The sequence below is a fragment of the Tachypleus tridentatus genome, chromosome 8 (assembly GCF_004210375.1).
Source record: "Tachypleus tridentatus isolate NWPU-2018 chromosome 8, ASM421037v1, whole genome shotgun sequence".
Taxonomy (NCBI): Eukaryota; Metazoa; Arthropoda; class Merostomata; order Xiphosura; family Limulidae; genus Tachypleus; species Tachypleus tridentatus.
The window spans coordinates 64,811,246-64,829,401 of NC_134832.1; the positions used below are offsets into that span (position 1 = coordinate 64,811,246).

The 18,156-nt window shown below is 31.9% G+C and overlaps 1 protein-coding gene across 5 annotated transcripts in view; it reads right to left on the reverse strand.

Annotated features, from left to right (window-relative positions):
• The window catches only part of LOC143222543 (protein amalgam-like), a 313,846-nt gene that overhangs the window by 174,546 nt on the left and 121,144 nt on the right, over positions 1-18,156 (reverse strand). Inside the window, exon 1 of one of the 5 annotated variants that reach the window (XM_076449170.1) lies at positions 3,797-4,012. The exons of the other annotated variants lie outside the window; for them this stretch is intronic. Coding sequence (XP_076305285.1) covers positions 3,797-3,845 — 49 coding nt within the window. The 5' untranslated portion in view covers positions 3,846-4,012. Of the gene's footprint in view, positions 1-3,796; positions 4,013-18,156 lie in introns of those variants that run through there. 5 annotated transcript variants of the gene reach the window in all.

The following is an 18,156-nucleotide window of genomic DNA, read 5'->3' on the forward strand; positions in this document are numbered from 1 at the left end:
GCACTGAAATATACCGCAAAACAAAAATCTGTATTAAGTTTAGTTCAAATCTGTAAAGGCTTGAAGTTACAAATCAGCTTTTAACACAGAGGATGAAATTAGCTAGTGCTGTAGTAATACAGAAAACCAAAACTGTAGTTTTCTAATAATATTATATATTCTTTGAACTGATAAATTGAATTATTATGAATTACTTTGTTATGAATTGGGTTTTAATTTTTTAAATGTGTGAGTCGACATTTTCTTACTTTATTACCAGACTATTTTTCAGTTATTTTTTCTATTTTTCAAATTGTTTTTCTTTTGAAATTCATCGTAATTTGTTTTAATTTTGTCTCTTATGTTTATTTCAAGTTTTAAAAATTTTGTTTGGGTTTGATATTACTGGTTAGTGGTTTTTATAGCATTTGGTATTTTAAACTTTAAAATGTTAGAAAACTCTTGATTTTTGGCACAAAATCAGAAAATGTAAATTAGGAATTTTGAGGATACTTCTAATTTCTTACTTCTTACTTTATAGCAAAATCACATATTGTATTTAATAAGGTGGTAATATCATGTTTAGCGTGTTCAATTTTTAAGTCTAGGCCTGTCATAGTAGTAAGTTCTTATACTAATATTAATTGTATTCTTATATGTGCGGTTAAGTTACATCTCATGCCTAATAATTTCCTGCACACATTTGTCACTTTTCATGTATGTTTTTGATAATTTCTTCTGCAGCAGTAACTTATCATATTTAAATGCCTATAAATTCTCTGTACAGCGTAATCAATTTATTCTTTCGATGTTTTAGTATTTTCCAGCGCAATAAAACCACTTATCATGTCCGAACTTCCTGTAACTCGTATATATGTATATATATCAAACAACGATATGACGTTAAAAGTTGTTATGAAAAAGAGGCAGAACATCAGATAGTGGATAACAAGTAGATACCCCAAAGCTCGAGTTTAAATGGATAAGCAATTGGACGAACGACTCAAGTTTGGCATTTGTTTCAAGTCTTAGCACGTGAGGCAGACGCCGAACGAAAGTGATGTTTGATACTGCGCGTAGTATAATTATCCGTACAAACGGCTCGTAACCAGTGGACGGTTAGAAACGGACACATATGCCGTCCCACAATCATCATGAAGCTAGCGAAATAAATGTCGCGCAAAGCGGGGGTACATTTCTAGTTTTACCCCTGTTTGTTTGTTTTTTGAATTTCGCGCAAAGCTACTCGAGGGCTGCGCTAGCCGTCCCTAATTTAGCAGTGTAAGACTAGAGGGAAGGCAGCTAGTCATTACCACCCACCGCGAACTCTTGGGCTACTTTTGTACCAACGAATCATCTCCACTGATTCTCTTGACAATTTAGCTACACGCTTACTTTTCATTGTTAGCATGTTTAGTATTATTCGATGTCTTTGTATAGATACCCCAATAGTTTCATTATTTTATAATTAATCCTGTTGCTGTGTGGTGTGTGTGTGTGTGTGATTTTACAGACCTTCTGCATGTGCAACTATTTTAGTGCTACACTGATGATGTTTGACGTAGTTGAATATAGATTATGTTGTATTTTAATTGGACTGATATATTACTTTCACAATTTCCAAATGAGCGTTGAAATTATTCAGTCGGAATCTCCTTTCGCAAGTGCTTTCGTAGCTCATGAGGAAAGCTGAGATTTAATAAGAGGTACATTTGTAACTGAAACAACAAATATTATAGCTGCAACAGATGCAATTTATATTTTAATTACAAACAAAAGAGGCCCGGCAGAGCCAAGTGATAAAGACGCTCGACTCGTAATCTGAGGGTCGCGGTTTCGAATCTCCCTCGCATCAAACATGTTCGCCCTTTTAGCTGTGGGGGCGTTATAAGTGTCGATCAATCCCCCTATTCATTTGTGAAACAGAAGCTCAAAGTTAGCGGTGGGTGGTAATGACTAGCTGCCTAGTCTTACACTACTAAATTAGGGACAGCTAGTGCAGATAGCCCTCGTATAGCTTTGCACAAAATTCAAAATGCACAAAAGAATAAAAAGAAGACCAACTCATATAATATACATTTAAGATGCTGCTTAACAGGAAGTCAATAAATCAGATGGTATTCAAATTACCTTTACTTGACCTTATGACACATATGAATCAATACTAATTGGTAATAAATAAACCAACTCAAACTTGTGTTCACTTCATAAACGTTGTTCTAGTTTAACTTCCTATTTACGTATAAGTTGCCGCATATTTGCCTTGGGTGTATTACTAGCAAGTTTTCTATATCAGTGTGATACTAACATGCACAAAGCTTGAAAGATGGGTTCCTGGCGTCCAGCCAAAAGCCAATAGTTACAAGATGACGGCTTTTCATTCCCTTTTTAGCTGTCACCCGTAGGCATGTTACATTAGTCCCTAAACAGCTGAATAACCGCTAAGGTTATTTATATTTCACCAAATAACCGTGTGGAACATTACCGCTTTGTTTTAACAAAAAGCATTAATAGCCATGTTTATTTAGGTGAAGAATTTAAGGTTATTGGAGAAATAAGATCCAATAGTAAAATATTTTAACAATAGATACCGCAATAACGAAAAACTTTATGAACTAACTTCAATTTAAATGTGGAACGTTCAATATATTTAACTAAACGACAATGATTTAAAATAAAATACAAATTAACTCTGGAATAAATATATACATTTATTTTCCACGTTTTTTATATATTATGATTTATCAAGGAAAAGCTTTACCCCACTCAAATCTTTGACCGAAACTATAGAAATAAGAATTGAAAATATATTCTTATGTTCCACGTTGTAAGTTCGAGATATGTAGACGAAGCAGTAAAAATAAAATGTTTACTTCACAAAGCAGTTACATTTGGCACATTTTTCTCAATAATTTCTTTAAATTATCAGTAGCAATTACATTATTTACAAAATATCAAAATTTTAATTCTATTTTATAAGACGACGTATGAAATGAATTTCTTTCAAATATGTCAAATATTTTTGGGCAATGAATTTTAAATTTCTTTTATCTTTTTAGATGTATAATTCTACAAACTAAGATGAATCATTTTATTTTTTATAAACCGAATAAGATCATTCGTTATACACAAACAATTTTATCAGTTTTCCTGTAAAAACGCTATTACTTATACATACGAACATACTGAATAGGTTAGAGTATATTTGCAGAATGTGTATTAAGGATATCATAGCTACCTATGTACAATAAATAGCAATTTTACTGTTTTCTTATACCACAGTTCACTTTATTATAACATAATCAAATAAAATTCACGTGATACACGCTATGTGCAGAAAAATGAATTATTATGAGCACTATGTGTACTTTCAAACCCTTTTTTTTTTAATTTGTTTCAGCTATTCTTAAGTTTTGGTTTTGTCACTATGCTAACATTCTAATACTATCATGGAGCAAACTACGATAATATAATATGAATTTAAATGATAAACATTTTGTAGAAAAAGGCATTTTGTATTTTAATTTTATTTGCGTATTTTGAAAGTTTATCAAAGCCTTACCTGCTTGTATTTCGTGTTTTTCTTATTAATTTTCTGTGTCCTATATTTTAAAAGGTATATAATATCAGTATAAGTTCAATTATCCGGGCCTGGTTAAGAAAAGAGAAGTGTTTTTAAAAAAGTGAAAGCTTCAACCTAATTAAACACTGTCGTAGAGTGATAGCCACCTGATAAGATAGACAATGCTCTAACCAGCCATAAATGTCGTCTATCACTAGGTTTAAGTACGTCGTTATTGCCTACTGGTGTCGTTACCTCTCGAAAGCGGGAAAAGTCGATGAACTGTTTGACAGCGCAGGTTCATTTTCTACTGGAGACTCTCAAGAACCCCATAGAGTTCGCCATGAATGATGGGTTCTTCCAATATCGCTAACGCCGACCCATGACAGTTATTGGAGGCCACTTCAAAACGGACAAATTACGGGATCTAACTGCCTCTGATGTCATACAAACCAACGTCTACTTTGACAATGTGAAGACTGCGAAACCTGAACGGAGCTCCAGTTGTAGTCGCCAAAATAGTTGCTTGCACGGTAACGCATACCAGCGATGCATCTTCGGCATGTCCTGCAGTCGACGTTATAACAACATTCAACGACCAGAAAGGAAAGAAAAACGACGTATATTTTCTCACTACCATCGCTCTATCGTTTTTTGTTTTCTATCTATTTTTGTTGTACGTTATGGTTTTGTATATTCCAGCAGCATTCTTCGACCCTGTGTGTTTGTATTTTCTCTCATAAGCTTTTTGCTGCCCATATCGTTTTAAATAAAGATTTCTTCTCACACACGTAAGTATATGTTCAATACGATATAATAAAAAAGCAACTAAAACCAAAGTGACAAGCTGGAATTTTATGTTTGTTAGTACACATGTTCTTTTCCACGAAAATGTCATTCGATTTGTAACACAATAAGAGTTAAAATTTAGTGCCCGATTAAGCAGTTTTATGAATCGATGTGAAATTTTGAACATATCACGTAATTCAAACTGAATCTTTTTCTCTTTACGTGTTTTCACCTACACCACAACTTTAACGTATAACATAATGATTAAATAAGACTTATGTCTATTATTTTAAACTAATTAGAATACTCGTTGTGACGATCAATTCGTCAGAACTCATGTGTCAAGGAACCACATAGTGCCATTCTGATCCCAGTACTGTTATTACAATGTCGTAATTACTTTTGAAACAGATTTATGCGCCTAAATCATTACTAATCATAGTAAAGATACTTCTTTGAGGTCATTTAATTGGATTCTAATATAATAATATTATACAAAGTAATTTGCCTGGCTCTTTTTTTACATTTTTTTCGCAATATCAGATCACGTGATAGTGTAGGAATACCTTTTTAGTATGTTAATCATAGCTTTACACTTATTTCTTTTATTTCAAAGCCATGAAAGTTATTTTGAGCTATTAACAAATTCAGAAAATTAATAATGCTTTGAAAATTAACATGTGATGTGGCTTGAATCAAAACCATGCTGCCATATTTATTTATAATTCTGTAGATAAGTCGTCAGCGCTGCTAAACATATAATGTCTTTATTAACATTACGCAAGCTTATAATGTACAGTTAGGTTTAACTTAGTTATAAATACCACAGATGGTAATAGCATTTTATCCTTAAATTTCAGAGATAAAATAATATAAAATGAAATGTAACCACATCTGTAAAGCTTAATAATGATTCTGAGAAATATGTACAAAGTTACTTAATGTTTTAAAAAACTAGAGACTAAAGAAGAACTACATGTGTGGTTAAAAAGAGCTCGGCGTTACTTCGTGAGCAGTCTGCTATTGTTTGGATTACAAGGCTCAAAGTTCGAGTCACGATATGGTGCTAAAACATTCCGCACTTTCATCTGTGAGGATATAATAATCGTGGCAATTTTGCAATCGCCAGGTGCTGGTTGACCACTTTCTTCTCACTAGATATAAATCGAGGATTATCTAGTTTCTGATATAACCATTTAACTCACATATCGCTTAAAGTTACTTTCATGTTATAAATATATTAATTAGTCACAAAACAACTGACCAGCATGGCTAGGTTGTTAAAGCACTCGACTCGTAATCCGAGGGTGGCGGGTTCGGGGTGTCTCCCTTTTCCCCCATCCAAATCACAGGCATTGGATCTTTAGATCCTAGCCGAGGCAATATCCTTGCCCGGCCCCGAATCGTACCGTTTGAGTTGATGTTTCGTTTCCTCTCATCGACTGTTCGGACTACGGGCTCCGGCGTGGCCTTCTTCCCTTGTGCCGCCTTTATCTCGTTCTCCTTTCTCACCCCTCACCTCAATTCATCACCTTAAACAACACAAATAAAAATACAGAAAAACTCCCACGTAAAAGTAAATAATATTTCATAAGCGGGGACGAAGAGGAACTACAACGTAGTTGACCACCCCTGTTGGAGAGAGAATTCATCAGATTTCTCTCTCTAAACTAAATCCCTGCTGAGTTCGTTTCGTTTTGTTCGATTCCCCGTCACACCGAACATACTCGCCCTTTCAGCCGGGGGTAGGGGCGTTATAACGTGATGGTAAATTCCACTATTCGTTGGTAAAAGACTGGCCCAAGAGTTGGCGGTAGGGGGTGATGACTAGTTGCCTTCCCTCTAGTCTTACACTGCTAAATTAGAGACAGCTAGCGCAGTTAACCATCGTGTACCTTCGCGCGAAATTCAAACCAAAAATCAAATAAAACATATAATGAGAATTACAATAATTGTCCTTTACAATAGAAAACTCTCGTGTGCAGAATATATCGAGAGCTAACTATCATTACCGTCAAGTGAAGTGTAACAACATAAAAGTAATTTGCGCCTCGTGGACCGAGACGTCGATCAAGTATTCACTTTCACACCAGATAGAGAACTAAATATTGTTTGTGATTTTGTAAAAATTTTGTATAGAAACCAATATTTCTAATAACTATTTATAATAATTGTTATTATAAATTGTATGTGTCAATGTTGTTGGCAAATATCGTAAGTTTGATACATATTAACATACAAATTTCCGGCTATTTCAAATCGGAATACGTAACGTACGTAGCATAAAAATCGTAGACTCGTCAGAGATAAATTATAATACGTAACATACCATACGAAACAATTTTCAAAATGTGCTTAAAGTTTCATATCCATAATTCTTACTTAGCAAGAAATATTTTATTCCCATACTACTAATTCACAAAATATACGTTATACAAGCTAGAGATAATACTCGTTTCTAAAGTATAAACGCACTATAATTTTTTCAAACATACTTACTTTCGTTGATACATAAAACACTTCCCTTATTTTTCATAGTTATGCATTGTTCAACATAGTTATTATATACTGTATTCAAACGCCTATAAAACGTTTTCACATAGAGCCCTCTTTTAAATTTTAAGTTTAACGATACTCAAAACCATTGTGCCTGCAAACTCATGTTATAACGTTACCATCCAGGCATAGCTTATATATATCTATCTATAAGATAGATTTTTTTACAGATGTGATAAAAATTGAGTGAATCTCATTCGCAGTCACAGTTATAACTTTTCGTATGTCTCTAAAAATTGAAAGTTTTTAAACCAGAAGAAGCTCAGTTAATTTATGGATATCATAGAAAATAGAGTGGTTTTCATGGAATGTAACTTTATAAATACATTATTTATTACAAATAGAAAAACAAATACAAATGAACACTATTCTATACTGATTCACGCTTGTTTGAACATGTGTAAAAGTCATCATTTATAAATATCACTGAAAGAGCATTTACAATTTGAACAAAGTGTTTGATATGTTATAACTTTTATTGCCGTCAGTAATAATAATAAAACAATATTCACAGAATATGAAAATCAAGTTTTCGTACCTTAGCACTGAGTATCTGCGTTTGTGCTGTTTAAATGTTAACCCTAACATTTAACATAGATAATAAGTGAACCATTAAAAATGTTTTATACTATTAAAACTACTTTTGATCAGTATGAATAATGAAAAATTAGTCGAATGGATTATATCCAAAAGTATTATTGTCACATTATTTTCTGATTCTTTAACGATGTCTGTGTGTGCGTGTGTTTTTCTTTACAGCAAAGCCACATCGGGCTATCTGCTGAGCCCAGCAAGTGGAATCACACCCCTGATTTTAGCGTTGTAAGTCCGTAGACTTACCGCTGTACTAGCAGGGAGCTTAACTATGCTATTCGGTTAAAAGAGGAAAGTCATCTTGATAAAAGATAACTGATTGGTTCTGAGACCAATTATTAGCAATATATAACTATATTTGCATAATAGTAATAACACCTACAATATTGTAAGTAACAGTTTAAAAATTAGTGAAAACAGCATAGTGGATGGAACAAACTGTTAGAATTCTTGAACTTATAAAACTAGTTTCGACACATTCGTGTTTCTTCTTCAGTCTCATCTGAGCCAGTGGAGTCAGCAGATAACCCGATGTGGCTCTGCTATATATAAACCCACCCATTCACCCAAAAGCTTGTTCCATTGACCGTGTTTTTTTTTTGACAAATCTTCAAAATATTTGCAAAGTGAAAAGATGTCTGATTTGAAAATTTTTAGCAAAATATTATAATTACTTTATCACCTCATGAAAACATTGTTTAAAATAAAGTACATAGTCATTGCTAAATTAATATTCAGATCTTGCACATTTAACGTGTTTGTATTTTTGTTTATTTTGTATTTTGTTTTCTTTGTTATATTTAAAATTGCAATTTACAGTTTCGATCCCTGATCCAGAAAAATAAAGATGAATTGCAAACGAGAGGAAATCTTCAGTAGCTGCTCTACTTGAAATTCTTTTCGAAATATTAGAGTAATTTAATCTATGATATCTCTTTATTAGCCATATTTTTGTGCGCCAGCAGTACCAAGTGTGGGACGTGAGTATACTCGATTCAGTAATGTTACTCATCAGGATCTCTACCAGCCTATCCTCAAACTGAAATTCTTTTAAGCAGGATTAAAGTAAATTAATCACTGCGAGCTATGGCGTGGCCAAATACATTAATCGAAAGGTGTGACCTTCTAAGTTCAAAATTGTAATTAGATCTCAAATTGATCCAAAGATGACAGAGCTATGAGCTAAAAGTTTATACTAAAAAAAAACAGCATCAACAACTCAGATACGTTCTATGAGGCGCTACGACGCGGTTTAGAACGGACGTAATTTCGCTACAATCCTAAACAAGGTAAAATATTAATATTACAAAGCAATTATATTATTCTCAGGAATTAAAAGTTGTTTCTTTCTAACAGTTAACTATATAAAACATCTTTTCTACTGTTTAAAAATGTAGAATAAGTTTTATAAGATATATTGCATATAAAAACATAAATATCGATATATTCGTCGAACTTTTTTCGATTGCACGATGCTTTTGATGTATGTTGTTGTTGTTTTTCAAGGATACAACATGGAAATATTAATATATCTGTAGACAAGAATATTAAGATAATTGTTATTCAATTAACCGCATTATACTTCCTACTTTTCTGAAGATAAATAGAACATAAAGCTTAAACAACATGAAATTGATGCTCATATCTATCCTACAATACCTACAAGTTTTCTTGTTACAATACGTATCGATGGATTAATTAGTATCTATAGAAGATTAATTATGATAAATCATTGGTTGAGTAATTTGATACATCAGAAATCATGTGAGTTATGCAATGCTTTAACTTCTAAGAACCTCAATTCAGAGCTTTTTTATTCTATATGTGTTATGGACAAGATAAACAAACGGACATAGATAAAAAACACAAAAATAACACGCTATTGATTTTGATATATCCCTATTAGTGTATTAGATTAATTACTTTCCAGACACTTACTTAAGACAGTTCTTACATTTTTTGTTATTTTTACTTTTATTAAATGTTATATGTATTATCTCTTTCCTTTGTATATATATTTTGGTTGCCAAGTTGTATTTCAAAATTACTAGTAATAATTATCAAAAAATGATCGGAGATCAAATGTTCATACAAACAGAAAATTCAGTTGTTTAGGATCACTAATACTATTTTTTTGTTCAACACAATTAACACAAGCATACATATAACTTTATGGATACTTAAAGGTACATTGGAGATGAAAGAACTGAATCTTAATTTTGCAGACGTCTTTACACAGTATTATTGTAGTATTAGGAATAACATCCTGTTGGCTGTAACTAATAATAAAATTTTTCCTTAATTATACCGTATTTTTTTCTTTCCTAGTATGTATATGAATGTATTGCAACCTTACTCTGAACTCGTATAGTATATATGTTATTATACAGTCGAAGTATCATGCTACCTGTTACTCTGCCTAGTTTTACCAACATGTATGCAAAGTGTAAACTTATTTACATATTGAATATTGTTCTGCTACACGTGTCATCGTGTTTTAGGTGTCGTCTGCCGTTAACAAACCGTAAAAAACACCTGTGTAATTTCAATTTTACGAAGGAAGATATAAGTAGATACTTCACAATATAATTTAAAAATAAAATCATAGCTTAAAAATGTACTTCATAACATTCTTTAAAATTACAAATTGTTCTGTGATGAAAAAGTAAAACTAAAGCAAATTAATTTATTATAAAGAAACGTTTGAAAATAATTTCAGGCTAATCTCGTTTGTAGAACTAGTGACATTAAACCTTTTGCTTGTAATAAGGTGTTAATAAATAAAAACAAAAGAAACATTTAACGTTAAACATCGCAAACTTTTCAAACATTTATCTAGTTCATGGAAGTTTACTAAAATCCTGAAAATAAATTTTTTGAAGAGAACAAACGATTCATTAGTTTTTAAACCATTTACGATTAGTATTTTTTAAGCAAAACACTACAGTTAACTAACTGCCTCCAATGGCAAAACGGTATGTCTGCGGACTCACACCGCTAGAAATTGGATTTCTAGCGTTTTATTTATAACGTATATCACAACCAGGAACAGGGACGAAAAATATATTTGTATAAGTACACGTCGTATAATAACAAGCTGATGTTATCCTAGTATATTATACAATAATTAAACAACTGATGAATCAATGAGTCTTCACTGAAACAAAAGGTTGTTGTTTTTGTACTTTGATAAAACAAATTTAGTCGGCTTATAAAGTGAACGTTACTTGATGAAGTCATTTAATAGTGGATACTGGCGTAAGCTATGTTAAATCACATACACTATGTTCGTTGAATAGAAAATTAGAAATACAAGATTACCAATACTTACATCTTGTTCCCAGTTCACCCGAGTGTATCGGTATGGAATTTACGCTTAGTTTGTTTATTTGTTTTTGAATTTCGCGCAAAGCTATATGAGGGCTGTCTGCGCTAGCCGTCCGTAATTTAGTAGTGTAAGACTAGAGAGAAGACAGCTAGTCATCACCACCGGCCGCCAACTCTTGGGTTACTCTTTTACCAACGAATAGTGAGATTGACCGTCACATTATAACGCCCCTACGGCTGAAGGGAAAACATGTTTGGTGTCACGGGGATTTGAGCCAGGGACCCTCAGATTACGATTCTAGCTCCCTAACCACCTGGTCATACCGGGCCTTACACTTGGTCTATGGAAATTGCATTAGATATCATAAAATATCTATAGAGCTGAACATATAACTGCACATATCTTGTGCTGTACACATATTGTACAGTGAAATATCCAAAATAGAATAAGTAAAATATAAATTAATATAATTTCAAAATTATGTAGCTGTTTATTACTTACCAAAGTGAAAAATATAAGCAAAATATTCAATTCTCAAAAACGACTCTTATTAAAGTATAGATCATTAAACTTACATTTCGAAACAATGGTTAAGTGAACTAGTTAGACTTAGTTTTTAATAAAATGTCCTCTTTTTTACATTATTTTATTTCAATCCAAATTTATAAGAAGATGTTTTGACATATATCTTGAATGAATATCCACAAGATCATAAAAAAAACGATGTTAGACATCGTGGTGTACCTAAATTTAGTAATAAAAATAAAACATAAATACATAATATTAAACAATAATGAAAAAAGGTTACTTATTGTATCTATCTGAGTAACAGTTACCTCTATTAGCTACACCAATTCATAAATTTACGGCGTTGTCAAATATCTCATACCAGAAACAATGTGTCATTGAATTTCGTTCAAAGTTAGGCGAAGGCCGTCTTGGCTGTTTGACTTTAATTTTGAAGCAATTGACTAGAGGAAAGGCAGCTGACCTAAAACACACGCTCATCTAGGTTACTATAGGTTACTCATTCATAGGTTACTATAATCACTTACTAGGATATTGCTCCCACCCCTAATGACTTATTGGTACGTTTGAATACTTATGATGCTGAAATTTGAGTTTCAATACATTCATTCAGCAGATCACACATATCCGCTAACCTAAGAACAGAGTGATTTACTTAAGTTAAAAATGGCCACTTTAAATTATATATTTACCAGCATCCCACGCATTCTTGTAAATACCTATAGTTTTAATCCTTTTATTCTCAGACTCGTGATGTTTGTGTGATAAAAACTCTTCAAAAGAAAAAAGAGAAAATGACGTTAAGCCATGTACTTCACTAGATGCAATAGAGCAAAAACTAGTGAATTTAATAAAAATACTTTCCATGAAAATGTATATATTTTTGATTTGTAAACAAATTTAAATACGGGAAGTTATTTAGAAACGGCAGGACAGTTTTAATTTTAGTTGCCTAAATATCAAGTGACTATTTTACCTTTAGTTCAAGATGTTTCGAAATCTCTCACTAGTAGTTTCCATAAAGCTTGTTTTCGTATATTTCATATACACATTTACGTCACCCGAAGATTAAATTTTCAAGAACCTTCAAAGAATGGTATCTGTAGTACCTCCTTTATAAACTGTAAATACGCGAATATTGTTCATACACCCAAAACTTTAAAAACTAGATTAGATTATCAGAAAACAATTAAGATTAGACCGTTCTTATTATTCGTGCTTGGAAAAAAAATGCTTATAACGTTGTATTCTCTTTATAAAACTTTTCAATTGGTTTGCTTTATGTTTATTTTATAGTTTCAAAGATAGAATATGTTTTATTAACTAGGCATATCCCATGAGACAGCAATAAGTTTATGAACATACAACACTAAAATCCGAGGATCGATTCCTCACAGTGGACACAACAAATAGCCTAGTGTGGCTATGCTGTAAAAATAAATAATATTCTGGGAAGTTTCGAAACTAAAAATGAGAAATACACGTTGAAAAGTCACGAAACCCACACGTGACTCGGCAATCGATTATTCCAAACTATTATGATCATGCAAAACGTAATAATAAAAACTGAAATCAATCGCATTTTCCTTTACATCCAAGTGCTTGAGACGCCACAGTGCACACTTCAAGGCTAGTAGATAATATACATATACGAAACGTAGAAGTTTACCGGTGTGATTGACGTAATAAAAGAAGACAGTTACTCACATACAATGTGCATTGAAGAATAAGATCAGATATGTCATAACTACTGTCGTCTGCCTGCTTATAAAGTACATATTATAATTAATATTCCTGTTATCTAATTATCGCATAGCCCATATCACGGTTATTGAAGCAACCAGGATTTAGGATATAAAAATAATGTCATGTTCAATGCAAGGAGTAGCAAAGCTTTTTGAAGCTCAAAGTAGCAAGTAGAAGCTACTCTCGTTCTAGGTCGAATGTTCATTCTGAAAACAGCTGATCGTTTAGGAAACAGTAATAAAGATTAATAGTGCTGGTTGTAACTAATTGCTTCTATCTTGGCAGACATACATGTGTTCCACGCGTTCGTAATACGTGAAGATTAATCTCTCACCATATTCTCGCCCTGTAAATAAACGTTCCATGTCGTTTGAGAAGACCATGGGTAAATTATTATATATATAACAAGATGCTCTCATAAAATTATTGAAGAGGGGCAGATACTGAGTTAAGAACATTTGTGAGTACGTATATATATATATATGGTGAGAATTAATATAAAAATGTTTGTATGTTTTTACAAGTGGCTTATTTGTTTAGTTTCTTACATAATAGAATATGTGTGTGTGTGTGTGTGTACATATACGTGCTGTAACTGTCACGAGGAACTGAGCGACGGATTTTAGCATTTGCATAGGGAACTTTTCAAGTGTTATGTTGTGACATTTTGTTTAACTGAAAACTCTCACTTTGTTACAGTGTTGCTTTATACTTGACTATTTCAAACTAGACTGGAGAAATGTCATTCACAAGACAGAGTTAGCTTAAAATAATAAGTATTATAAATGTTTTCTCTACGTAAAACTATTACCTAACAGCATATTTACTGAAATAAATATCTGCTTACTCAAGTCACTACAATAAAACGTTATATCATAATAAATAACAGTGTATTATTATTTATCTGAAAAAAATGACGAATAAATAATTAGTATAATTAGAGTTTTCTTACACACGTTTCTTCTTACTTTTATTTTTAAACTTTGGTGTTCGTGTCTTTCTTTAGTTACATTAAATAAATGAGGTATCATGAAATGATTGTTATCCAAAATGAATGAGTACCATAGATTACCAATTTAACCAGTATCTGGCTTCAATGATTACATGCTATAACATCAAATCATGTGTACGTTACTCCCTATCTGGGATTTATTAACTGACAGAGAGTGACAGGCGATTTCTTAAAGAAATCGTTTTGCACCACAAATTGTTCCTATGAGAGAAGAAAGTAGCCGAAGGTAAAAGATGGTTTTAGATTTGTTTTTCAGAAGGTTTACCTCCATCTCGTGATAACAGACCTAAAGGATAACATTAAAAAATACTCATTTTTACACATAAGTTTTCAAGAATATTTTATTTAAAATGTTTTTCATAGTAAATGACCTTTATTACATTATAATTACATTAATAGCACAATTCAAATATTATTAGGTTAATAGAGGCTTTTGTTATGATAAAAACTAAAAACAAAAATCTGTTTCATATATGAATTTAAAGGTATTTTAAAGTAAAAATATCTGTACATTTGTGTTGTTTGAAACTTAATAACTATTAATGACAGATAATCATTGAAGCAACAAACAAATGTGACATTAAGACATAAACTTTGTTTTTGTAATGTTTTAAATAAAATTTCAATTATCTATTACTAAACCAAATTGTACAAACCTAGTATAGGCGCAAGATGTTTAGAAACATATAGAACCATTACAACTCCAATTAAACTTAAAGTCAAGTTACGCTTCAGAATTCAAAAATAGACATCTCGTATTCTTGTGCTCTCAGAACTATTTCACTCTCGTAAAAAAAGGATCTATTTTACAACGTTTTAAAGTACACTTTCAAAACCAATATCCAAAATTCGAATACTGATTTCACTTTTTGTTCTAGATAAGTTAAAATATAAATAAGTTGCCACATATGGATTAAAATAAAAAGTTCAAATACAAATTGATATTGTTACCAATTAGTTTTTATATAATTGGTCTATTTTCAGTTAAACCTAACCTCAAATAATTTATGACTTGATAATTATTTATTTATTTATTTGTTTATTTTTATCGATGCGTCAAATACATACTTATGTGTGTGTGTGTTTCACGAATCATAGCAATAGTCATTTAGAGGCATTGCTCCTCAAACTTTGAATACATATGAAACTGAAACTTTGGGAAATATAAACTAAAACATAAGCATTATAGGTGTGTTTTTCGTATAGCAAGACCACATCCAGCTATCTGCTGTGTCAAACGAAGGAAACTGAACCCCTGATTTTAAACGTTGTAAAGACTTACGCTGTTCCAGCGGAGGAAAGCATAGCAGCTTAAACTCAAACTAACTTAATATATTTAATATCCAACAACCGTATTAACTTTAAGAATAATGTCATAGAGTACAAGATGTATGAAACCGGTATTTTTAGGTTTTTCTCATTTAAAATGTTTACGTGAAGTTTCAATAGATACAAACTATTAATGTTGATTCAATTGATTTTTATCTATTTTATAAATTAAACATACAGCTTTAAATGCATAACTATTATATTATCATGGTTATCTTTTCTTAAAATTTCTGTGTTGATTATTAAAAACTACATAAAAAATGAGTATTTTGAAATGAACACAAGATCAGACGGTACATACAGCATACAATATCGAAGGCAAATACTGGTACTTTCATTCCATATAAGATCAGGTTGTACGTACGATATCGTATGCAAGTGTTGGTGATTTTATTCCAAATAAAATCAGTTTATATGTACAGTATTGTATGCAAGTCTTGGATTCTTCATTCTAAATGTACTTATCGTTTTGCGAACGAAATATTTTGTTTTTTTCTGTGTTTTTAGTGTTCACGATAAATAACATAATTCAAAACAGCATGTCAATCAAACTTCTTATCACCAGGCTCTCTAGAAACGTCGAGACTAAAATGTATACGTTTATTTGGAAAAACCATTCCAGCGACTATGACCAATTTTTCTTTAAATTTATTTTCCAGATGAATAACTCCTTTGAGCCTATGATGTTGAATATCTTTTGAAGAGAATTTTCTTAAGACAAATAAAATTACGTTTCTTTTATTATAGTAAGTGCCAACAGTTTAAAAAACGAATATAGTTTGCTATTTGTTGAAAATAAGCGGTATTTTATGCTTTTATCTAGAATGATAATCACAAGCGTAAGAAAACATTGTTCGATTTATTTTGAGCTTCACTCAGTTCTGCTCTAGCCGTCTCTACTTTAGTAGTGAAATGCTAGAGGGAAGACAGCTAGTCATCATCACCCCCTGCGAACTCTTTGACATCTCTATTACCAACGAATAGTGAGATTGGCAGTCACATAAAACGACACTATGGCTGAAAGAGTTACTCTGTTTTAAAGGACGGGATTCAAACCCGCGATAAATAGATTACGAGTCAAGCCTCTTAACCACCTGGCCATATCAGGCCTAAAATAAACTGATACACAAGAACTGTAATTTAGGATTCAACGACTATATAGTACTTTTTCAAAGAACATATAAGCTTTCCACCTCAAAATAACCTAAGTTTACAACATTTTATTCTATCAGTTCGTTTTTGTAACCAGTTATCATAACATAATGTTTGAGAATAACAATGGACCTGCTGATACATCTCGGCTGTCCCTACTAAGCCAAGCTAAAACTATTAAATAAAAAAAAATTAATGTCAGTCCTTATCATTTTCATATCTGTCGAGCTTTCTTTTAAACCCACTTAAATTTCCTGCCTCTACAACATCCAAAGAAAACCCATTCCATAGACTAACCATGCTATTTCAAAAATAAAATTTTCTTAGCTGAAGACGGCTTTTTCCTTGCCTAAGTCTATTTGTGTCTTCTAGTTCTATAATGCTCGTTTTTAAGTGTTAAAAGTGTTGATGCATCAACATGATCAATTAATTTTACAATCTTAAATATTTCAATCAAATCCCTTCTAATTCTTCTTTTTCCGAGAGAAAACAATTTTAAGGATCTTAATCTCTCCTCATATGACAACCCCTTCATCCCAGGTACCATTTTAGTAACTCTTTTATAAACCTTTTTCAACAATTCAATGTTCTTCATATAGTAAAAAAAATCATCATATTTGCCCTTCTACTAGCAACAGCACATTGCTTTGATGGCTTCAGAGGCTGATTAATCATTACACCAAGATCCCCTTCTTTCATGACACTCTTAGAGGTGTCCCATCGAAATTATACTAATAGTTCAAATTACGATAACCCACATGCAATATTCTGCATTTATCATAATTATAACTCATTTGCCATTTATTTGCCCAACTCACTAAATAATCTAAATCCTTTTGTAAAGCAACAGCGTCTTCTTCATAGCCAGCAACACCAAAGACCTTGAAATCATCAGCAAATTTAAGTAATTTATTGATAATTCCTTCATGATGTCATTAAAGGTAATAATCAAAGGTAATAAAAGATCAATGGTTCTAAGAGTGAACCCTGAGGTACATCCCATGCAACATTAATCCAGTTTGACTGCATTTAATTCATAAATAATTCATAATTCATAACTATCGAAATAGTTAACTTATTTACAACACCCACAGATATATTTTACAGGCTTTTCATGTGGTACCTTATCATATGCCTTCTAAAAGTCTAGATACATCAATCTACACCCGTAACCTTGTCTACATGAGCAGTAACTTTAAATAATGTCAAAAAATTGTAAGACAAACAACATTGATTATCAAAAACAAATTCTAAGTTTCGTTAAATGACTTTGTAAAGTATAATTTATCAAAATTTCTAAAAACTTTCCCACAACTGATGTAAGACCAATAGTGGCCTATAATCGCTTGGAAAACGTCTATTACCTCCCTTGGAAATGGTGTGCCATTAGCTAATTTCCAATATGTTGATACTTGTCCGTTATTCAAGGACTTGCAAAAACATTGTACCAAGTGGCTCTTATTCTGTCCTAGACCGCCTGTAAAATGCTTGGGGAAATATAGAAATATTATCTGGGCCAGAAGCCTTTAAACTTCCCAATTTTATTTTACCAAACTCATAATTTATGCGATTGTCTTGTTC